Source organism: Mycteria americana, chromosome 2 (assembly GCF_035582795.1).
Source record: "Mycteria americana isolate JAX WOST 10 ecotype Jacksonville Zoo and Gardens chromosome 2, USCA_MyAme_1.0, whole genome shotgun sequence".
Taxonomy (NCBI): domain Eukaryota; kingdom Metazoa; phylum Chordata; class Aves; order Ciconiiformes; family Ciconiidae; genus Mycteria; species Mycteria americana.
In genome coordinates this window covers 72,134,906-72,160,299 of record NC_134366.1, presented here as the reverse complement: position 1 = coordinate 72,160,299, position 25,394 = coordinate 72,134,906, and the positions used below count along the sequence as shown (strand labels likewise).

Genomic DNA, 25,394 nt, shown 5'->3' with positions numbered 1-25,394 from the left:
AAAACTAAAAGGACTGGGCATAGAGGTACTCCTGTAGCATTCCTATCATAAGAGTTCTGGATGCTGGCAAAAAATGACAAGAGATGGGCAGGGTTGTATCAGGATCCTGAAAAAGATTTCCTGTTGCCACTGAAGACAGAAATAGACTGTGTGGACCACTGAGCTAATGCCATGCTTGAGATAAAGAACAGAGCCTACTGAGAACCTCCCAGACAAGAAATTCAAGTGGACTTGAAAGACATTCAGAAAGGCGTCTACTGATTACAAGGACTCCAACAAAAATAACCAAAGGCACAAAAAGCAGTAATCTTCTGACTGAAGAGCAGTCTCATTAATATAGTTAATGGAGTCTAGTGTGCAACTCATTTTGTGGTGAAAATCTAAAATAGGTCAGATGAGTCAAGCTGGTATGACTATTTCTCTCCACTGACTACAGGGAAACTGAGAAGCATTTGCTCAGCTGATTACCTGTTTAGACACAGTACAGATAAATTAAGTTAGGTAGAATCAATCCTACCTAAGTGTGATAGAGGGCTAACAAGGCAATGATAAATAGCAATACAGTGGTGTGAAGGATATTGGAAGAAGCGGCAAGATGGTTCCCAAGGGAGACAGCCAGAGATACTGTAATGAAGAGGAAGAACAAACAAATCTCAAAAGATGAACTAATTCCTGGAGAAAGAGCTTTCATCTTCCTGGGAAATTCTTCAAGGCCTAAGCACAAAGAACCTCAAGAGTGATGACCACTAGGGGGATGTGTCAACCATGGAGCACATCTGATTTCAAAATTTAAGGTGATGTCTATAAATGAAGCTGAAGATTCCTGAACTTCATGATTCATAAAAGATCAACACTGCTAAAAAGCTACACACTTAAAATTATAGAAGTGAACAGACACTACACACATGTAAATAATTTTAATCTGTACTTAAAACTGAAGTTTTTAGTGTTCTCCATGCAGTCATTACAGATTATTGCTTTAATGATTACTAGTAGGAAGCTTTTTCAAGAATATCTGAGGCCAGTAACAGGTTAAAATGAACTCTGTCAAAAATCACAGTTAAACCCCATTTTAAATAAAATTTACCAGAATCTATATTCTATCCTAATTTTGCTTTGTGCAATGTTTCTTTTTTTTTTTTTCTTTTGGCTAGAAAATGTCATATTGTCTATAGACAAAAAGGTTAGCAAAGGGTTTAAACAGCTTCACGTTGCTGAGGTTCAACCCTACTCAACACAAAATTAAGTCTGAAATTACAATTATGGGATAAAAATCAAGAAAGCCAATTATATGGCTAAACGACCACAGTGTTGCAGAAGACCTGACCTGCTCTTTATATTATGACCTCTCCAACCATTTCAGTTATCTCTTCCTCTTATATTTCTCATGCTTTTCCAAATAGAATAAAACCATTCACCAAAAAACTAAAACCAGCAGAAATTTTCTCCACACAGTCCCATCCAAGTCGGAAGTCTGTAAGATAATGAAATAAAAGACAGTCCACTGGAGACAATGCTTCTTGAAACTTTCAGTGGACTTTCAGGTGTATTTGTAAGTGTAGGATGTTGTATTTGCACATCCATCTTTCCAAGCAGCATGACATACTGACAGAAGTCAGAAGGAAACAAAAACTCAGAAGAAAAACAACCCAAAACAAACAAAACAAACAAGAAGCCCCAAAGCTCAAAGAGCAGTAACACAGTGATGTGGCTGTTGTTTTAAGTCTACTGTCAACATTTGAGAATTGCCTAGTCCTCACAGTGAGAGAGGAAACAAGCAAACTGGAAATTATATCAGGAAGCATTCACCCTCCTCTAATGTAAAACCGGCAGCAACCACAGACTTATTTTGATGGGATACTTGCATTTAGAGCAGCTTCTCCACATTTCTCAATTGCAGCTAGACCCTGATTATGAATGTGGGTTTCCAAAAGTTTTTTCAGCTCTCCAAGGCCATCCTGGATTCGAGATACAAGGTTATACATGCGTCCCAAGTCTGAAAAAAACAAACAAACAAAAACAACAAAAAGGAAAGCAAACATTTCCTATTTGTACTAGCTATGACTCCAATTTCTCATTTACAAGTTGCCAATAGGAGTTAAACATCCGTCATCAGCAAACACATATGTGCAATTGCTCCTGTAAAAAGCCAGAAAAAACTACAGCAAAAAATTATACAGTATACAAAAATCTTTGCACTAACCTGGAAAGCTAAGACCAGTTAACAAGAAAACAACCTGTTAAACATTAAGATCTTTTACCTTCACAATGCTACATAAATCTCAAGAAGAAAAAAAAAAAAGACCTAAATTATAGGAATATATTTACTGCTGATTTCTAGTTTTCATAAACTTAAAGACGTGCAATGATTTAAAAATGGAGTTAAAACCCTCTTATTTAGATGAAGTTTTGAAGTGTTACCATGAATTAGGACTGTCGTTATTGTTACTGCTGGCTGTGCAGTAACATTCTGTACAACATTCTCCAGCTGACCACTGCCCTTTAAATCTTGTTCTGAACAGGACAGTCCTCAGATATCTAACACCACCTGTAGCCTTTTGTGTATTAACATTTCTACTTGGGGCAGCATCAGTGATAACAGCTGGACATTTAAGGCTAATTGTTATGTATCGATATGACCTTAGCAGGTAAACTGAAACATTATAAACCAGATTTCCTCCAATAAAGCACTGTCAATAAAGCTATCCCTTTAAAAAAAAGTTTAAGTAACTGATCACTAGTAGAAATAATTGTATCTCAAGGAAAGAAAAGGTTCTGAAAAGCATTACCACAGAACAAAACTAACAAAGGTAAAAATAAATTGGATGTCATTTCACATATGTTAAAGCATCCTATTAAAATCTCACCAGTTTTCAGCCAAGAGTTTCCAAAATCAATTAGTAATTTTGGAAAGTCTAATATTGAAGAGGGTTTTGTTTTTATTACTCACTTTCAACAGGGCAGATGCTTTGTACTAAGTGCAGTTCTAAGTGCAGAACTCTTTTTTTTTTTTTTAAAAAGCAAACTTTAATATGGACATAAACCAGGTACACAAACCCACTAGTTACCTCTTGTAATCTTGCCCTCACTGAACAGACACTGAAGTGGAACAGTGAACAACCAAATTAGTTACTGTAAACTAATGAGGATATTTCACCTGGTTGAATCCATCCTAAGGTTGTCAGCTGCCTCTAGCACTTCTGAAGTGTAAGGACTTCTCTGAAGGGCTTATGAGCAATTTATTACCACCTGAGGATTATCAGATTAAATAAAACAGCAATCAAGCAGCTGTATTGCTACCTAACTCTGAAATACAACACACAGAACTTGATGCCTTTAATACTGAAGCAATGACACCTCTATATTCAGACCTGTTTCCATATAATGCTTTCCATTCCTTAGAACTTCAGCAAGCTTAAACTTCTGGATTTGAAAAAGCAAACATTTTTTTCTGTCTGAAAACCATATCTGCAACCAATGTTAAACTTTTATAACAACATAAGAATGGTGGTTTTTACCTACAGAATTTTAGAAAAAAAGTGGGAAAATAATGCTATGCATAGATACAATAAGCTGCTGCTAGACCTACCCACAAATAAGGGTTCACAGGTTGGTCTGTCAGGATGTCTGTATTTGGTGACATATGGAAGAGATGCTACAAAGCCTCAAGGAAGATTTACATGGTAACTCCACCTAAATCATTACAGCCTGCTCCCAATAAACATAATTATTTCCTGTAGGTATCATACTGATGTGAGTAGGTAACACATGACAAATGTGCTCCGCAACCTTTATAACTAGCTGCACAATGCGATTAAAGTTACAGAACACCAACAGGAGTGGCTTGTAATATGATATGCTTTACATACTTCACATGGGAGGACCTCAAAACCAGTGTACTTTCAAGAGCAAAGCAATAAAAATTTTAATTGAGAGCAAGATTTTATTGTAAGTTTAGGATAGTCTACAATAGACTATTGTAGTGCACTACAAATTTGAGAGTGAACTGATTATAGTGATTAAAGAATGAATTCTCAAAGAATCTTTCAAAATAAATGTTTCTTGAGACTTTATGAAATTTAAAAAGGGCCATGGACCTACTGTGATTTGCACAAGTGAAGCCTGATAACAGAAAAGGAAGTATTTTGAAAAAGAAAAAAAATCAGGTGTTTTAAAATGCCTAATTAATCTCAGAAATAACCCAAGTGAAAGTAAACCAAAGACATATAACAAGATGGTGCCCAAGACACAAGGTGGTACTTTTGCTTTTTTACAAACTTATTTACAAACTTATGGAATTGGATCACTATGGTAAGTGACTATTAAAGGCTCATATAACCCATGAGCTTGATAAAGTAAGGGGAAAAAAGAAAGGCCTGGGAAGGCCTCCTGAGTCCAGAAAAATTTTCTTGTTTGTGCTATTACTATTTCTATTGTCAGAAGACATTTATAAATTCATTTTACTAGTCAACACCCATCTGTATCAAAATCTCTTCCAATTACAGAGTAAATACATTTATTTACAAACAAACAACATCTGACTAAAATACTAGTACAGGATAAAAATCTTCTATTTACATTTGAAACAGGTAAATTCTGACCTACTAATCATGCTGAATTGCCCTTTTCTATTTTGAAGCATCTCTTAGTTATCAACATGATGATTATAGTAATTACTTATAGTTGCTCTTTTAAGAGCAGAGTGGTAGTTGCAATTCACAACTCTCAAACAAACAGTACCATCAATAGTAATTTAATCATAGTATCTCTTAAATTCTGTCACTTTCTTAAAAGCAGTATTTCAGCTACAGAGTTTTATCTTGACTTCCTATATAGATTTAATTAATTCCCCAACTGGGAAAATCAGAAACACCATTCATCCTCATCTGTGCATGATGCACAGAAATTATTTGGCCCTAGTTTTGACTGTTACTTTGTGCTAAGCATTAACTCCTGAAGAAACTCATAAAAACCAATACAATTAACAATTCCTTAAAGATACCTAAACTCTTTGATAATCTTTACTTATTTTAAAGGAACCACTGAAGAAGTCTTTATTCTATGTGTTCTCTATGAGGGTATAAAACTTGATCCATTAGTGGCACTTAAGACTCATTTTCACAGCTAAAACTATCTGATCAATTAATAATTTCCACCCTTTCCTTGTGCTCTATATGCAGTTTTATATATTTTATATACTATATTTAGAAGTTCCTTAATTGCTTCTATTCCTCTTTTAAAATTTCCTATACATACTTCTAGACAACTTGGATTTTAAAATTCTCATTGCTGATTCAGAAAGATCCATGGATTAAACTGAAACAGCCAGTAAGACTACTGGTCTGTTTTTCATCTCACATCTCTCTCATGCAAGCTTCAGCTCCTGCCGGAAGGATGGCTCAAGTGCTCTTGAAGCTCTTCCAGCCATGTTAAGAGAAATCGAAATTAGTGCTGTTTTGCCTTAATATTTAGGATCTGAATAGGCTTCTTGAGGCAATATCCTCAGCGATCCCAATTTAATACAAAGCTGCTTGTCAATCAATTTAGTGTCTATCTTCTCTCTTAATCTAATTCCTGAACAAATCACATTCAGCTATCACCAGAATTTACATTATTCACAAATCATCAGGGAAGAACTCTAAGTCTAAAACTCTAAGCCTTTGAATCTCCTTACCTTCATTTTTGTCAGCATCCAACAAATTCTGAAACTCTGTATGAAATATCTCCAGGTGTTTTTCAATAAGTACTTGCTCACATTTTCGTGCTAACTCATCTTGTGTACTCTCATGGAGATATACCTGAACTCTACGCTGTTCCTCAAGAAGGCGAGCTTCAGCCTACAGAACAGAGAGATAAACATGAAACCTGTATGGAAGGCAGGACAGAAATCCAATAGCAGAAAACAGATGACTGTTTAGTAAATTCATCTAGAAAACAACAACAACAACAAAAATCAAACCTCTCACTAATGCAGTGTTATGGTCCACCTACTTAAGCAGTTATTTCTCTGGGAATCATAATATACATATGGAATCAATGTTTATACTGATGATAATATTATATACTGTTTAAATGGGGGGGAGAATCACAGCAAGATTGTTTTCCCATTGCTTCTGAATAAGAAGTTTACAGATGGAAATCTGCTGTCAGAGAAGAAGAAAGCTGCTGACATGAGGTGCTGGCAGTTTTAGCATCAGCAAGCTCTCCAGCTACAGAGGTAGTTTTAAGACAAATATGAATATATTTCATGCCTCCACAAAACTAAAAGGCAGAAAACCACAATTTAACAGTATGCCCATGACAAATTTATTTCTTCTCATCTACATTCTTACACAGAAAAGCTTCCCAATAATCTACAATCATTTAAATTATACTAGCATTTCATTTGGCATGTGAAATGCTACCTTTGCAAATCTTCGCAGCAAACCAAAATTCTAAATGTCACTCAAGGAACAGTACTTACACTAAAATGTAAAACTGAAGTCGTTTATATAACAATTACCTCTATTTTGTTTGCAAGAGTGTTAAAGATTCGCTTTACAAGCCATCTGTAATTGCAGCACATTATTAGGGATAAAGTGCATATGTCCCCTTATCAGTCCAAATTATTTGAATTAATAATGTCACCAAGAGAAGGAAATAAAATTAATGCATTTTCCTAGTATTTTAGATGTATTGACTAAGCATGAAAGATCATATTAAGGAGAACAACAAAAAAGAACAATTTCACTGCATGTACACTGCATCATACACAGACAGCTTTAAATAATCTCTGCCACTGTTAGCTTCACTTATTTCTGGAATAATTTTGCACTTAGCTCTTGTGAAATGGTCCTAGACTACTGTCTCCTAGAGTTAAACCAGTACAGGTCTAAATATGGGAAACAAAATCAACAGTCTGGGAAGGGATATAAGCTCATGCTTCAGAGTATTTGCCAGTTTCTTACCAGTAAGGAATAATAATCCACTTCCTTAATGACAGCAAATAGCAGCAAATCTTTCTGATGAACGCTGGAAACTGGAATCAGACTAGTAGGACTACTTATCTTACGTTTAACCAATTCTGTATTTCTGTAGTTCAGGAAATTCTGCCACTTCCAATGCCGCTTCTTAAAATATCCTTAGACTTTCACTTTTAATGTTAACAGTCAGCTCTCACTTTGAGCTCCTTTATGAAAATAAACATTCACTCTGACTTCAAATTTGCTTATACTCTCTTTTTGTGTTCTTATAATTCCATTTGCCTTTTAAAGTCGTATTTCAGAAACAAGGGAAAAATAATTAGTTCACACAACATATGTTTGGCTGTTTTAACTATAAAGATCAAAAGTTCAGTTTGAGACTTTATTTTGAGGGACAGTCTTAAGAAATACTGACCTTTTTCCCTACAGCACATCAGGCCATGCCAGCTTTACTCATGAGTTCTGGCCTGAGAAGAAAAATTCACAATCCTTCTAAACTCAGTAAGTCTGCCTATATAACTACATATACATATCCTAATTCTAATTAAGATTTCATTGAGTATTCTACAAGAAACCACCAGAATTCTACTATATCATGCTAACACTGATGTTATGCTGATGCGCACTAAGGTACTCAAGTAGGTTTCTTTTTGTTTTTATTTTGCAATGCTATTTATCCCCAATTAGAACTCAATGCACAGTGCTTCAGTGCGAAAGTCAAGTAAGCATACTAACAGCAGAATACTTTGTAGTTCATACTTCCAACAGATGACTTTTAAAACCTTCTTACCTATAGTATGCCGTGTGACTGCTGGACAACTTGCAGCTTTTCACATCAGTCTCATTTAAGGTGTTTCGTAACAGAAAAGAACCCTAATTCTAGCAATACCTGAGTAATAATTATGGGGAGTACTACTTTTTTTCAGGCATTTAAGTGGCATGCAAGATTACAATACCCAAACAGAAAAAATAATGAAGTTTACAAAACTGCCTTGTCACGTTTAAGTAAAAAATGTTAAGAATTCCTTACGCATAATGAAGTAAGATAAAACTGAAGGAAAAACCTATCTGAATTTTAAATTAACAGTTTTGAAAACCTGCATGACCTCTCTTGATCTCTCCAGCAGAGCATGCAGACTAGAGAGATCAGACAATTTGTTCCAGTGAACTAGCTTTTAGCTTCAATTCGAAGTTTCCCCTTTGCACTAGGTCACATCCCTTAGTTTGTATCATTTTGCAAGCTCTGATCATATTTACTGTAGAGTCTAATACACATCTTTTTCAGTTTCATCAGTTAAATCCCAGGAAATAAGTAATGAAAAGTTTCTCGTTCAGTTTGATTTCAAAGTATGCACATTATCTGCAAGGAGATGCCAAGACAGCCCAAATAGCTTGTATACATCACTAGTATACGAATTTGAGCAGAGACTTAGGCCTACACACTTTCTTGCAGAAGACTTCCCCTTCCTTCTGCTAGCTTTACATGTGTTTTCAGCTTCAACATCAGCTTCAAGCAAAGCGAGTGGCTCTTCTGTGGATTTTTGAAGCTTTGCAGAGTGTTTGGTAAGTTCTTTCTACTTGCCACAAATCTCTAGTTCTTGAAATTGCAATGACCTTCAGACAGCTTTTTACTGTCCTGTACCAAGGAAGCCTGGATGAGCCACTCATTCAGGTTATGAATGACTGAAATTCCCTTACTCTGTTTTTATATATATTTTAGGATGAAAGCAAAGACAAGAAATTGAAAGGGAAGTAGAAAAAAATCATTAATTCAACAACAACAGAAAAGTAAACATAGGTAGGTCTGGGAAACTACTGGGCAACTATCCCAATGCCCTAAAATCAGGATTTGTTTTACTATGTGATTTCTAGGACTTCCCCTTGCTCCCCTTTTTGGGAGGGCTAAATAACTGACCTTAATGCCAAGACTCGGACAGGAGTGTTCTGTGGCAGAAAGAGTTACACAAAAGAAACACAAAGATACTGCAGGGAGGGATGTGTATCTGCATATTACATACTCAAAAAAGCTCTCTTTTTTTAAATTAAACTGAAAGGGAAAAAACAAGCAGCAATTCAGAAAGTGAGGAAACATGCTGAGAAAAATATATAAAGCAGCACTTGTCCAAGATGGAAGATGACCTACCTATTTCACATTCAGTAAAACTGACCCAATAACCAGGCTGGAAATAGTCAATGTTTATCCAGCGTGCTCTTAATTGCCCTTTCTGAGATCCCCCAAACCAGAGACTATCTAAGAATTTAAATCTGGCCTCTGTTGATCAGAAGTATTGTGTAGAGTTCATTACATTAAAATATTCTCAGAGAATTAAAGCTAATGAATGACCTACTTCCTTGGCCAGCTTGCTCAGGAAGAGATTTCAATAAACGTGCCAACACACAGTTCCGTGTATAGGAACAGTAAACATGTAGGTCTAAAGCAGAATGACTATTTTGGTGTCTTGAAGTCTAAAAAAACCCCTGAATTTATTTTAACACTTGCTTCCATTTTGCGCATTAAGAAAGTTTCAAACTTTCATTGTACTTAGTGAAATACACTAAGGAGACAAACTTCAGACCAGATAAACATAGAAGCAAATCACCATAGGGAAAAAGAGCTAATTGTTTCTGTAAAATAATCAGCATTTTAAGAAACTGATAACAAAAGCCAAGAATTTATATTACTTTACCTCAAAAAAATATCTGTATGCAGAAAATAATCACCAAGCTTATTTAATAAACTTACCTTCTTCATGTACTCTGTGACTGGGTTCTGTTGCAAGAATTCCGTACTTTCTCGTGTATAAAATCTCTCTGTGTCAGCAAGAAACTGAGATTCAAAGGATTCTTTATAGACAGTTAGTGTAGGTCCTTTTGCAAATGCATCATCTTCATTCAGCCCCAGCTCCACTACGAAAAAAAAGCAGCAAGTAATGACAAAATTGTCTTTTATGAAGTGGTCTCTTGCAACTAAGCAGGTACCCTCCTTCTAATTTACATGAATGTAATCAATTGGGACAGTATCATATTTTTAAAACTTTTAAAACTATACATTTATTTTGCATTTAAAAAATAAGCAGCACATGACATTACTTATGTAAACTGCACTTTTTGATACATTACAAAATGGATGATAGGATTTGGAAAACTTCACTATCTCAAAAGCTAGTTCAAATTCCCCTTCCATTTTTTCCTCTTAGCGTTCCAGCTTATGTGCATATGTTGTTTTATTAATGAAACCAGTCCTTAATCTGCATAGCAAAACTCTCAATTTTATGCAAATGGAAAAAAACAATCCCACTCCGCTTTATAAACTACTATGCTTCCCCCCTTCCAGATTTACCTCCTAAATAACTGATTCGTAAACAATGAACACTCTTGCCTATCAGTCGTGCTTTCAAGCTTTACAAACACAGTATAATCAACTGTGTCAAATGTCTCTACAAACATGAAGTTAAACAATATATAACTGCATTTATTTTACTGTAAAAATCTTTACTGGACATCCAAGGAGGTGGGATGCTACTTCTGGGCTCTGATAGGGGATATATATTTATTTATTTTTAAGAGAGTAATAAAGCCTTAAAGAAATCTCATTTACCATAAGATTGTACAACTCCACTGATCAGCCTTGTATTGATAGTTTCACCGTTTCTTTCCTTTTCAATCAATTTCAACACAGCATTTGTTACCTTAGAAAACAGAGATTAAAAGCAAGTCAAGCACAGAGAAAGCAGCTGGTAGGTCAAGCACAGTATTTAATCAGGAGCGTATTTGTATATTCAAGACACATCAAGCCCCTTGAGAACAAAATTTAAGGACACCTGAACATACAAATTTCCTACAGACATCACAGAGTATGCTACACACCTTTAAGTTCTACAACGTAATTACAGTCCGATTAGTGGGGAGCTGTAAAAAGGTATGAAAGTGCTTGGTCTCTCTCTCTTTTTTTTTTTTTTTTTAATTTCAAAAAGCACCTTCTAAACCAAACTTCTGTTTGTTTTATACCTAAAATACATGAAAACTTTGCAGTAAGAGCTGAACTAACCACCTGTACTTTACACAAAGAACACTATTGGCTTATGCTGATAAATAATGTGTTGCAACTACTGTTCCTCTAAACTGAAATCTAGCTAATATTTTCATAATATAATACAGTCTTTTCATCATGAAGTACTGGTAAATAAGAATTAAATCAAACATACATAAATATAATATTTTTTTGTGATGGAATGTCTTGTTTCATATCGTGCTGATTCACTAATTAAAAATATTTGGTTGACCCGAATATCCCAGGCATCAGTGTAAATTTAAAGATTCACAGTAACATTAGAAGAGACCAAAATCCCAGGCCTGTCACTATCTGTTCTCATACAATGTTGACTCTCAAACCTTAAGACATGACCCATGACCATCAGCCAGTACTCTTGCCTGGCTTGGAAACAGCTGAAGTTGTTACTTCATTTAAGACAAGCCCCCTTAATGTTTTTTGGGGGTTTTTTTGGTTTTGTTGTTGTTTTTTTTTTTTTTTAAAGAAAAAAAAAAAAAAGAAAAAAAAGCCAAGGGTCCTCTCGGCAAAGAGATAACAGAACAGTCTTGGTATCAAGGTTCAACCACACACACAGAGAAAGGCCCATTCCCCCCAAATATTTATCTTTTTAACATCACAAAGGAGAAGCAGAAGGCTCCCTTTTATTTTGTGGGTCCGCCCCCCATCCTCCAAATTCTCCTTGGAACAGTTACTAACAATATATAAAATTAACCCTATAACATAACACTATAGTCACATATATATATATACCTGCTTATTTAATGGCCTGAATAAGCAGTCTCTCCAAGTCACCAAGGCAAGCTAGAAGCAAAGGAAGGGAGATGAAAGATGGAATGAAGAAAATATTTATATATACACACACACACACATACATGCAGGATAACTCCTTAAGGAAAGCTGATATAGTATGCTAATTAATCAGAACTTTTTAAATTATTATATTTTGGCACACACATTTCTCATGCAACAAGACTGTTTCACAATAAAATTACCATTTGCTTTATTACTAACTCTACCTAAGATGTCCCCTTTTCTTACCATGATCTGCTGCCAACTCTGAAAACTAACAAACCCTGCAAGCTACTTTGACAACATACAGCTTTTTTTTTTTTTTTTGGGTGATTTTCAGGCTGACACAGTCCCTTAGCATTAGGCTGGTGAAGTTAGGAGGGAGGGAAGTAAGGATACCAACTGTTTTTCTACCATATGCAAAGTTATTTTAGTGAAGCAGTAAAATAACACATCACTTCCCTAATGCTTCACCAGCAAGGACAATAACTATCCTTTATTAAAAAAAAAAAAAAAAAAAAAGTACTTTAGTTATCTGAGACACAGAATTTCTGCTATGTTCTTCTCTTGTTTATATCACTTGACATTACAAAAAAATTATCAAGATCACAGTCTTTCAGAACTGTACCAAAATAACTTATATTACAAACCAAATGCTGACTGAATCTTAGCAGCTTGGATGCTAAAAAATTTGTAGAGATGTATTGAAGTCAACAGAAAAAAAAACCCCAAACAATTCACTTCTCCATTCTACATTTGAAACACTTGACTGAATTTTAAGTGGAATGACAAGGCCATACTGATGCACACAAACAGTATAAGCAGCAAATATTCAGAAACAGAAAATCCTCAACAGTTTATACTAATACTGGTAGTCCCAATACGTACAAGGCAGATTGAACATCTCACAGGTTTAGACCCATGGAGTTTTTACAAATATACTGAGGTGGGAGTACAGAAAGTGGGGAGATTTCCACTTTGCCCACTTCTTCAAAACTTCTATGAACTTCATACAAGTTTCAAGGAGCAATCTGCAGGATGATAATGCAAATGTGACAGATGGAATGGATAAATCATTGACTTCAAAAAGCTACTTACTGAATAAATTTCATATATTCCTTTACGACCTTCATCGCACTCACGACGAACCCAATGTCGATTGAGGTAGGCACATATCCCATTCAATACTTTGCTTGAAAACCTATAATCTTCCCACTGTTGAGTGTAGAATTTCAGCACACTCTCATCCATCAAATCTTCACCATCCTGAAATAATAAAAGTTTGCCAGTACTGTTGGGTAATTTTAAGGTACAACCAAGATATATAAGGGTGTACAAATTGACTGTGTAATAAATCTACACCATGCAATGTATTTACAGGAAACAGTGCTAATACACTTACTTCTGCATTAATAAAGCACAAGACCAGTATGAGATTTAGAAATTAGAACACTGGTAAAAAAAATGCACACCATAGACAAAGCTCCAAAAGACACTCCCATCCCTCCTTTGAGAAACAGCAAGAGGGGACCACATTAGAAACAGATCGCGACACTGATGAGTGTGCTACGTAAAACACGCCAGTGCAATGGTAATGCATTCAACGTGACAATCTCCATAAAATACACCACCCAATCCCACTGCTGCTACTTGGGGAGCTGAAACAAGTGAGCATAGATGGGGTCTTCTCTAGGAGCCTGTCAGGTAGTAAATGGAACCCTGTGTTCTTGGAAATGAGTATGGCATCATATTTGTTCTTGTACAGAAAAAAAAGAAGATAAAGTTGTAACACATGGAAGTTCAAGTATCTTTCTAAACTGGACCACTACAGCTTGAACGGACAAGGGAATAAAACCAGGAGTGCATTCTGGATAAGACCTCAGACACCTTTATGCAGCTTCATAAATTAATTACACAGTAGACTTGACAGGACACCAAGAATTCTTTTATTATTGCTCAAAACTAAAATCCCAAAAGTTAAAAGCATGGTTCCTTTCAAAAAAGCAGTGCAACATCCTGCTCTATTAGTAGTTTGTTTATTAAATTAAATTAACAGCTACCATCAGGCATTTTCAACATTACAGGCAACTATTTTTTCAGCATTACCAATATGCTGGTTAATTGGTTAGAAAGTCTAGCTATTCTTGTTCAAGATACAGGACAGGTTAAGATGGCATATAACGTTACTTCTATAAAACACAGAAACATTGCTTTGGCTTGAAGAGGAAAAGCGGCTCACAGGTACACTTAGCGACTGATCTATGCCCGAGGTAAAGCCTACAGAACTTTTTAATGGCTAATGGAGACAAAAGCAAAATTCAGCATCATTCAATTTACTTCCAGCAGCTGCATACACCTCTAGGTTTGTTGATACAAGCTTTTCTCAACCCAACTCATATTACTACTACAAATGCAGATTGATCTAATGTCCCATCTTACCTTAAGGAGATTTGTCAAGTAGTTCTTCAGAAATTCTTTTAGCCTTTTGTACAATTCCAAGCCAACAAACTGAGCACCTCCAGGTGTCTGGCCCTTTTTCGATTTAGAAGGAGGTACTCCAGCTCCCCGTGCTTGATTAGACTGGTGTACACTAGTACAGTAGTTATAAACATGACTGACAGGAAAGTTAAGGAATATGTATGTGCCAGCATGAGACATTAAAAATACAACGAAAAAACAATATGTTAATTTAAATAAGCTATTTTTATATGACCATAAATTACATAAAATCAAACCAAAGCTAAGAAAATGAAGTAATTTTCAGCAGCATTATCTTCAGCAGAAAAGTCAGACTGCTGAGTGCGCTGCAAATACTGACACCAACATTAAATTTACCTAACACTTACTTAGCAAGACCACCAACAAAACAAAGCAGGGGAATTTGCTGATAAGATTATTTTCAAGGTTTAAAAGGAATTTATTTGATGTATTATATTGGCCTTCTACAAATACTTTCATTTGAACAGGAAGAAATTTCAATACTAGCCTCAAGCAACATTCAGTAGTTGAAAACACAACAGGATAATATTTTTGCATTCTTTCTAACACAATCCTTTATGAAAGATTTGGCCATTTAACACTGCCAGAAAAGGGACAAACCTAGAAAGCAGTAATGGCGAGACACGCACTCAAATGCACACCATAAGAGAACTTTATTATGAGATTCACTGAAACTCAATTTTAGGCTACAAGTATAATCCCAACATTTAAGTATGTGGGAGCAGTAATTTTTCCTCTCATACTAATACAGCCCAGAAGACTTACTGTATCTGTTAATGTAACATTTCAAGAAAACATTCTGTTTTCTGATCTAAAACATTCAAATATTCAGAATTCTTCCAAAGTAGTAAGTGGAAGTCACATTCCTCGAAACACTTCAAATACGAAAGCATCCTGAAAGAAACTGCACTCCACAAACAAGGAAAATAAATTAGCTTGGTAGCATTCAAATTCAACTAGATGAGGACTCAGATCTGACAACAAAAATTACCCTAATGGCTCACCCGGCAAACAGGAATGAAGCTACTGAGCACTCACGCTTCTACTGACAGTCCGAGGGCAGGCTTTTGAGTCACATCCTTTGTTAGAGAACATTGTATTAAGCAATCCAGAAGGTCTAATTTGGTTTAACTTGTGTTTTAACTAATGGGCCAAGCTTTAACCACTAGATAGGCTTCCTCCACAGTATGCCATGTATTAGGAAATTAATATGTTGCTGAGATTTGCCTTTTATCTTTCCCTTCAGAAAGACCAGCACAATATAATGGAAGACATCAGCACAATTAAATACCAAGGGAATTATAAACCCCAAATATATGATGCATTACAGTTATTATGAACAGGCTTGCTTCTAGTATTTAAACAGTAAAGCTCAAGCAGAAAAATCTCTTCAAATATCCAGCTAGCTCCCTTGCAATTACTTCAAAAAGCAGCTTCACAGACAAATCATATCCTTAAACTGGGTTTAAGGATCGGAGTATCCTGCATGCCACCAGGAACAAGGCTCACGGTCTTTGTGTCAAACTGAAAGGAAAGCCTGCTCATGGTCTACACTCATGTACTTGTTCAGAAAGTCATCGCATTCTGTTCAGAAGAGTAAGGCTCTTAGGCTCTTTGCCTAAGATTAACCCTTTTTGAAAACATACAGCATATATTTATTTCTTACCTGTTACCTCATCCAGGTGCCAGATAACTAGATTTCCCATGATATAAACCAGTAACATAAAACCTTCATTTGTGCTTGGCAACTGAACCTTTATCAGCCTCTTATCTCTACAGCCACTTATTTCCTGGACATTAATGATTTCTTCCAGCTTCTAGTCATTTGTTTGTTCAACTTTCCTGGCACTGTTGCTACTTTTGCCATCTACACTTCTATTTCAGAATTCCCTGTTCAAGTGAAGAACATCACTCAGCATTAACAATTTTTCTCTAGATACAAAACTTACTTTCTTTTCACAAACAAGAAAAGCAGGGCTTACCTCACGGTTTAACTTTAAAATAGTTAATATAAGGTCCTCTGAATTGTGTGTGGAAAGTCTCTCCATCACAATACAAGGAATTTAAGGCTGATTCATAAATACCCAGTTGGCAGTCTTGCCTCCTTCTTCCCCTAACTCTCCTATCCCAAATGGCTTTGAACAAGCCTAAAAATATGAGGATTGTCTAGACAATGGGTAATTCTTGCAGTTTCTGTGAGTACTGCCTGATGAAAATACTCTTTCTGTTCTTCTCCAAGAATAATCACAACAGCCTTCAGAAAAATAAAACACCAAGGTTAGAAGACATAGGCTTTTTTCTAACCCCATACATTTACTATTAAAACCAAGATTCCTTGTAAAGTAAACACTGAGAGAGACCGAGACCTTTTGTCTATGCCTGACGCTAATCAGCTCAGAGCTGGAGTAAAAATATACCAGTAATGCCCATCTTTACTTGTTATTCTGGCTTAAGTCTTGCTAGCCAAAGTGTCCAAGACGGCACTTTTGAAATGCTGTAGTTTAGTTGTTCTATGCAAGTCAAACTGAAGTTAGTTTGCCTGTGCAGAAGGCAGTTTGTAAGTGTAAATAACTCTTTGACATATTACACATAAAAGACTGCTCTCTCACACTTTGTTGACAATCTGTGTCCCCATCTGCTGAAGCCAACCACTGACAGAAAGACTGACATACTCAAAACAAAATCAGACTTGCGCTGCTTACAACGAAGTACGTGACAGTCCATCTGAGAATCACAAGGGGAACACTATGAAAAGAATTCTTGGTTGCAGAAAGCAAACCAATCCCCTCAACTGCTTCGTAGGCTGGAAGCCATATACATATCCAAACAGCTATTAGGAAACGTTTCTGTGGGTGTTTGCACAATTCTGCATAGCAATTCACATACTACAACAAGCAGAGAAGTTAATTCATCAATAGAATAGCTTGCACCGCAGTGAAGCTGCACTGCTCCCCAAGCTTCTGGCTGCTGAACTTCAGACTTGGCCCAGAAAACAGACAAACCATCTACAGGAGGAACAGATCAAGATCCATCTCCTCTAACTTCTACACCTTCCTTACAGTGCGGAAGAAATTACATTTACTTATCTAAATTAAAATTTGAGGTAGAAGACTGCAAGGAAATTTATAAATTGATTCAGCATTGTGCTGTTTAAGATGAAAAATCTTTTTCAGAACTTTATTCTCCTCTGAAACTCTTCAAAATGGGATACAAGCAGCAGCCAAAGAGAAATTAACTTTACTACCTTTGTCTTTGATATAATTTACACTGCTTTTGACAACCTTGACTCAGTTTCTAAAGTTAGGCAGTGCAAAGGAAAAAAAAATCCTATGCTGCCACACCATAATGAATTTAGGGTCTTGTAGGAGATCATCTCTCCACTGAAGGAAATTATCCTGACCCACAACTTACCTGAAGGGCTTACTTGCCACCTGCTTTTCCAGTAGCATGGGAGTTCATGCAGGCAACCAGTGATTTGGACTGGGGAAGTGACTGCCGCTAGAAGTGACTGCCGCTAGAACTAACTGTTGTCCCTGTTCCCAGATCCTTTACTGAGCAGATCCGAATGTCTGTGTCCACACAGGGGAAGTGAAACAGACCCTTTCAGTAGCAGCGTGCATACTTTTTGAGCAAGTATGCCATCAAAACACAAGGCTGAGCATGCCACGGTCACCTCTAATCTACCCTCCGCCCCAGAAAAGTACCAAAATACTCCATACAGCATTTTTTTCCTCCAGGAATAAGTGCAAATAGAAATTATGTGAGACAAGTATCAGTTTTGTAATTCAACACACAACAGGAAAACACTCAGATTTCACACTGACGGGTGCAAATTACTCAGTTTCACATGAGCCCCTAATCTTACATTTTTTATAAAGAAAACAGTTCTGCTGAGGTAATAACTGATTCCCCTTTCAGCAGCACAACTGGGTCCCCACAGTTGTTCTATTTTGCTATGAAAAATTAACATAACTGGAATAAGTCTGCTTGAGGAACAGATATGTAAAATTAAAAGGAACAGAAAGGGAAGCAGAATTAATACAACATAGTACAAAACCATAAGGCAGAGAGAAACAACAACAAAGCTTTTGAAAAGGAGGAAGCATGCTACAACAACAAAAGCTGAACAACTCTCTCACCAGAATTTCTCTCTTATTACTTCTAGCCTCTGTAGTATAAAGATCAATTTTAGGCATAAATTTGCTATTTCACAGATCTAAAGTGGTAATTAACGCTATGCTGAGTGCTCTGCCACCTCAACAGCTGGCCTACAGAAACAAGTTGAGATTAGTTCCACTTTTGTAAAAAATTTGTATTTTCCTAGAGTACACCAAAGGTATATATAGAACATATATAGAACAACATATGGAAAGTTACTGAAAATACTGATAGGAAAATTGCTAGGAAAGATTATGGAAGTTTCGTATTCTTGTAAAACCACTTCTAATACAAGCAATACAGCTTACTATATTTACTAGAGAACAACTTTACATATTTTCTCCAAAATTATCAAAGCCATTTCAACCCCTGTGTGTCCAGAAGATTGGGCTGTGCGAACCTGACAAAACCACCTCATGCAGAAGTAAAGCTGCGAAGAGAAGTGGACATGCCTACGTGACTTCAACATTTTGTAAGTCAAACGGACGAAGGAATTTCACACAAGTTTTTGAAATGATGAGGTTACCAAAAAATCAATCACTTTTCAGAACAAGTGCTTTAAACACCCACTTCAGCTTTCTGAGGAGCAGCAGTAAAACAAAAAAAACTCAGAAACCTTCATTCTTTTCAGGGAGGTATCAGCAAGAGCCTATTTTAAGTATGTTCAGTTTGTCATCCAGTAAGGAAGGGTTACAGATATGCCACAAAGCAGTTCAAAGAAAACAAACAAAAAAATCAAGACGCTGTCCCCAACCCTGCACATTCTCCATTTGTGTTTCAATACACTTTATCATAAGATCAGTTACACATTTAAGTGTTTAAATCAGATACCATTACACTGTTAAACCACCCCCATTTTAGTCAAGGAAGGACTGAGGCAGAGACCGAAGGAGCTATTACAGCATCAGCCACGCAGCTGCTATGAAAATCCAGGCATAACTGAGCTCAGACAAGTTTCTGCAAGTCTGAGATCTGAGAAACTTCTAGCAAAAGCCATCTGAAGACTAATAGATAACTTCTTGTTTCCCTCTTCATGGCATAAACTCAAACGAATCACAGAGAAGCACTGAGTTACAAGGAAAACACAAATTTTCAAAGCCAAATGCATATACAAAGTGTACAGTCTTCATGCCAGGAAGCATAAGAACCACCATAACTGAGGTTGCTTTTAAGTTTAAAGTTCTTTGCATTGACAGAAGTTGGTTTTGTACAGAATACTCTTGGTTACTATAAAAAGCAAGTAGAACAGCAAGCAATCATTGTGGAGAACATAAAAGGAACTGATTGCACTAATATAAGCATATTCTGTACTCTTTCAAATCGAAGCAGCAATTTTTATAAATATACACAAACCCATACAATCATACCTACCTTTCCACACAAGGAAAAATGTATTTGTTTATGTGTTCAAAGGATACAAATACATTTACTTCTACCTTCACATTCCTTCACACAAGCTCTAACTGGTACATGAGAAGTGCTACGAAATATCGTATTGAATATAAGCAGGATTAACACCAGCAGACAGCGGAGGCTGCTTTGATGTATCCAGAGCGACCTTAAACAATTTGACATTAAACTGAAAGGATAACTTAGAGTGAGAGAATCTCAAGAGAAAGTAGAACAGTTTCTGAGGTTTAAAAAGTCCATGCCCTAACACCCCAGTATCTTTACTGTACAGAAAAAGCATAATAATCTGTTCAGGAAAAAAACAACATACCATGCTGCCTGGTAACAACAGATTAATGTAATCAGAAAATAAAATATTCTCACAGTTTTAATGTACATCTGCTGATCTAAAATCCTACTAAAATACAGGAATTCCAGTCAAAGCCACTAGGAGAAGGACTGTAATAGAAGCAACTGCAAAAGACCTTGGCAAATGGATGCCAAGAGAAGGGCTTCATGATTTTGCTTGGGCAATACGTACTACTGGTGCTGAATCTATCCACAGAAAAAAAAAAAACAAACATTAAATGTATTTATACGTTCTATTTTATGAACAGACAGATTATCCTGAGTCATCTGGTATTTTTAAAATGTAAACATACTACACTTAATTATTTAATGTTTAACACAATCTTTTCCTTTACCACTTGCTAATATCTGAGAAAAAAAATCCCAGCTTATAAAACAGATGCCAGTAACCTTTTGTGATGTACAACTACTTACATTTGGTCCAATGGATAACTGGTAACTATAACTCCGTTAAAATAAGTTAACAAAACCAAATCACAATAAGCAAATTCAGAAACAAGGAAAAGATTTTTCATAAAATAATGAAATGTGACAGAACAAGCTAACCTTTACCTAACCTTAAAATACTTAAAGCAATTAGTTTTGAAAAGAATTACTGTGGCTAATAATGGAACAATAATACAAGAAACACATTTGTAAAATCCAATTTACGGGTGTAAGACTTGAGCAAATTTTAAGTCATAGTAAATTCAGCCATTTTACTTCAAAGTTTCACATAAGAGCTATACGACAATTATGCCAAACACAATGACTCAAATGTATTATAGGAACCACTGAAATCAACAGTAAGATTTTTATGTACACAACATTAGAAAGACTTTGAAGGCCAATCTGGACATTGCAGATGCACTTTTTAGTAAAACAACCACACCTTCCATAGTACTGTATACTCTCCTTATCAATAAAAATATTTTAAGATATCTTACTATAGATAAAAACCTTGTTTATTATAAATTAATGGTGTTTGGAATCTTTAAACAGTCTTATTTTGCCCAATTGAATTTTCTTTAAATATTAAAACTGGACAAAGGTTCCTCTATTCCTTATGGGCATAAATTAACTACACTGTCTAAAAAAATTCCTTAAAGATGCTTCTCACATTATGTTTTGTAAATCAAGACAGTGAAACCATGAGTTTATGCCAAAAAAAGTCATTTTGACATTTCAAATAAAAAGTACACACATATGAAATAAAAGCCCACCACTAAGCTTCCCATTCACCAATCATATCTGGAAATTGAGAAGTTGTTGTGTGCTTGGAGGAAGAAAATAAGCATCTCAGAAAGTTATTCAGCTTTTTGTGTAAGCCACTATGATATATTATGTTAGTTTAATACAGTGCAGGAAAGTTTTCTGATAGTCTAGTACCTGGTCTGAGAATCTGCTTAACATACATGAAATGAGAAGAGTAACAAAATCCTTTCATTCTCTCCACTGCAGAGTTTAAATCCAAATGTATGTAAATCCCAATTCATCCTCTCACACCATGAGGCCTGAGAAAGAGAAATTGCAGACTCACCCAAAAAAATGGCCATCACCTTCTGCCAAAAAAAAAAGGAAACTAGCACAAGATGTATGAATATTTTATCATTGCCAAATGGAGTTTAAGAAGAGGTAGCCATAAATACAAGTGACTTATAGCAATATAAATCTGAGCAAGTTGAGTAAGAATAATTCTAGTAGTAGGTCTTCCACCAACAATTCAAAACAGAAGCTTGCAACTTGCTACATGCAAGCACAGTTCTCTCTAGGACAGACTAACTGCCAGATTCCTCCAAATAGACTAAATGCCACAGAGAGATATTCCCATACATTGATACTACAATTTCATTACTCCTTGACTAATTGCAGCAAATGGGGTTCCTTTTTTGCTGTTGCAGAACAGCAGCTTGAACTTTTTCCCTTTGCATAAAGTAGAGAGAATTACTTCTGAGTGAACCCCCCTTCTCAGGTGCAGTGTACCAAAACTTGCTGTTGTCCTCCTCAGTTCCAGGAGTGACTCCTGAGTGACTTTATCACTGCTCTAACATTGCCTTTTACAACGTAGTCCTATTGCTAACAGCCTCCAAACTAACTGTCACTAAAGGAAAAATAGGGTAATAAGGCCCTTCCCTCACAACATTAGTAATGCTGTTAGGTCTACCATTTCTAGAAATCTAGTTAATCTTATTGACTATTTCTCTTTTCTGCATGAAGTCAATGCTTGGCACGTAATCCTACGCTAGCTTGTAATACAGCCTGTCACAAGACGTTAGTTACTATTGCAGGAGCTACTAGGTTCTTCAGTACTAGAAATAACTTAATTATCTGAGTAAGGGACAGAAAAGCATCCAGATAAAGGATTTCATTTTCAAGAATCCCACACATGGGAAAAAACCCCAAAACAACAAACCACACACAAAAAAACCCAGTCTCGTCTTCCACAGCAAGCACCGTTCTAAAGGAATTCTTTTTCTATACGGAAGTTGTAAATTCTCAATAGGAAACACAAAGAACATACCTCAGAAAGTAATTAAAGTACATCACTACACTGATCTTCATAATCATGTAAGGAACGGTAAATAAAAATATCACAACTTCTATAAAGCACTGTTCTTCTGGTTAGGTGCTTTGGCATAGCTGGCAGGGCAAAAGGAATCACAAAAGTATACGCAGTACTGAAAAACATTTGGTGATCATCTGATTTGACAAAAAATACACCCTGTAATCAGAAGCACAAACGAATTTAAATTAGAAAAAGTAGGGAAGAGGATCTTGAAAACCACCATTCAGAAACAAGATTTCTTGGTTCATCTCTTCAGTATTCTCAGAATGAAGGAAAAAACCACCTTAAGTACAAGTTCTGGTCTATATTCAGAGACTGAATCTAGTGTCTCACAAAAACAGACACTCTGAACAAAGAAAGTGAGTGGAGGTAGGATGGAGATCCAAACTGTCTGAACGTAACTCTTCTAATTCTTTCCCAGATTAACTTGAACAAGGCACAACAAAAACTTCCTCATCTCCAATCAATTATGACTGAAAATTCGATACCAGATACAGTAAAGGCAGTTTTGCGTGTATGCGTGGTTCTCCTCCTTCTCTTATAAATTAGAGGGATGAAATGGAAAATGGAATACACTTCAGGAGCAATACCCTGACCAAAAAAAAAAAAAAAAAAAAAAAAAAGAACAGAAAAAAACCGAGGGTGGGGAAAGGACAAAAAAGGATGAGGAAATTACTAAACTGTCCACTGCACAAGATTTCCAAACTGCTGTCACATCCAGCAAGCCTGTAAGTAGGGCTGATCTTCAGACCAATTACAGCTGCAGCTGAAACTCATCTGCATCTGTTTTGCTTTCCAAACCAAGCTGCTTGATAGGCTGAGCCTCCTGAAATAAATGTCCATCAATCTACTAAACTTGCTGTACACAGAGACTGAGCAAATGTGTTACACATACTGCATCTGAACGCGGAGTAATCTTAAGCACAGCTTTTGAACATGTGCACTCGGTATAGGATGCAAAGTGCATTGTTATCTTCATAATAGATTAAAAACTCTTAGCCTAACCAGTGTCAAATATTCTGAGTTACCAGACTATTAAACTAATCCACAAATTAAAGTCAACCACCAAATTATCCACTAAATGAATTCACTTATGAAAGTAACAAAACCCGACCTTAGTTTCAGACCCAACAACTCCTTGAAGCAGCAAGGAGGAAATGAGTAGTTAATAGACAACATATCCCTTTTACAGCTTCATCCCACGAATATTTAAGAACATCAGAAGGAGAAGGAAAAAAGCAAGTGTTTTAACATTACCATTATAAGTACTTAGTCTTCAGCTGCCCTGCTTGATAGAACGCACAAACAGGAATATATTAAAGGCACTGAGAAGAAAAAACTCTCTCAGAGGTTCTACTACATGTCAGATTTCTAACATTCAACTTTTGCAGACTTATTTCATTCAGTCAAGAACAATACTGAACCTAGTGCTGCAAGAAATCAGTCATTTCAAGTCTTAGGAGAAGTTCTGACCCTAAACCAAATGTTATTCATATTCCCATCACTATTAAAGAAGTATACTAGGAATACTCAGCAGACTGCTCAGAGTTTTTCCCATACCCCCCAGGATCATGAATTCTGCAGGCACAGATCAGATTACACATCAACTCTGAGATTACATGTACAGAAAACAAACTTTTCTATCTCCTTAGAAAGTCCAGAGAACTACAGAATTAATTGCTTTATAGCCTTCAAGCTCCTCTTTCTTTTATAAAAGGTCTGTCCTTTCAAAAAAATTAACACAGAGTAAAATTTGATATGCAATTCCAAATCAGTGCCAACAGCAGCTTTAGACATTAATTTATGTATCAGAACAAAACCTTTATTAAAACAAACCTCTACAAACTGATTAAAAAAATAGCAGAACTACTTAAAGTAAGATAGGAAATGTATTCAGTGATTTCTTCTATTATATGTCTACACACTTTGCTGTACCACCATCTTAAGCAGTGCTTACTCTACTGAGCAATACAAGGTTACAAGAGTGAACACAGAACAGATGCAAAACAGAGGTGGTTCCTCACCAAATCCATTTACATGCCACTTCATAGGTAGAACATAGAAGAAGGATTTCTCACAGGACTCACACAAAGTCCTGAAGTCAAACACTGAAACTGTAATACAGCAAGAGGCACATCCCTCCTTCAAATTAGTTATAAAAGATCCTCATGCACTACCTGACAGAAACAAGTTTGCTACAGTCTTCCAAATAGTACTGCAGCACACACATACAAGGATGAACACAACCCCCTTTTAGTATCTTATAACAACTCCCAGAATGGGAAGATGCTGGAAAATTTCAATAGCTCTTTGATGCAAGGTAGGAATTCAAGAGAAATCCACTGGGCATGTTCTCACTCCAACTGGAAAATTATAAAACCAACTCAAGAGTAAAGTACTACTCTGAGGTTGACATGAGAAAAATTTTCCAGGTAACCGGACATTATTACCAATAAGAATTGCAGCATAATGCCAGAGACTAACATATAAAGGAAAAAGAATTTCTGTTTTCTTTTGGTGTATCGTGGGCTCAAAATTAGGCCTATTAATAAAATCACTTTAAACACCTGCTCTATCAAAGATAATAGTAATCAAACCTGAAATTCAGAGGTAGCCATAATTATGAAGACAG

General features: G+C 36.0%; 1 protein-coding gene across 1 annotated transcript in view; it reads right to left on the bottom strand.

Moving 5' to 3' along the window:
- Positions 1–25,394, bottom strand: part of CUL1 (cullin 1) — a 54,746-nt gene that overhangs the window by 12,838 nt on the left and 16,514 nt on the right. The window contains exons 3-9 of the mRNA XM_075493735.1: positions 14,242–14,416; positions 12,901–13,068; positions 11,764–11,814; positions 10,561–10,651; positions 9,706–9,869; positions 5,675–5,837; positions 1,866–1,996 (exon numbers count right to left, since the gene is read on the bottom strand). Coding sequence (XP_075349850.1) covers positions 1,866–1,996; positions 5,675–5,837; positions 9,706–9,869; positions 10,561–10,651; positions 11,764–11,814; positions 12,901–13,068; positions 14,242–14,416 — 943 coding nt within the window. The remainder of the gene's footprint in view (positions 1–1,865; positions 1,997–5,674; positions 5,838–9,705; positions 9,870–10,560; positions 10,652–11,763; positions 11,815–12,900; positions 13,069–14,241; positions 14,417–25,394) is intronic.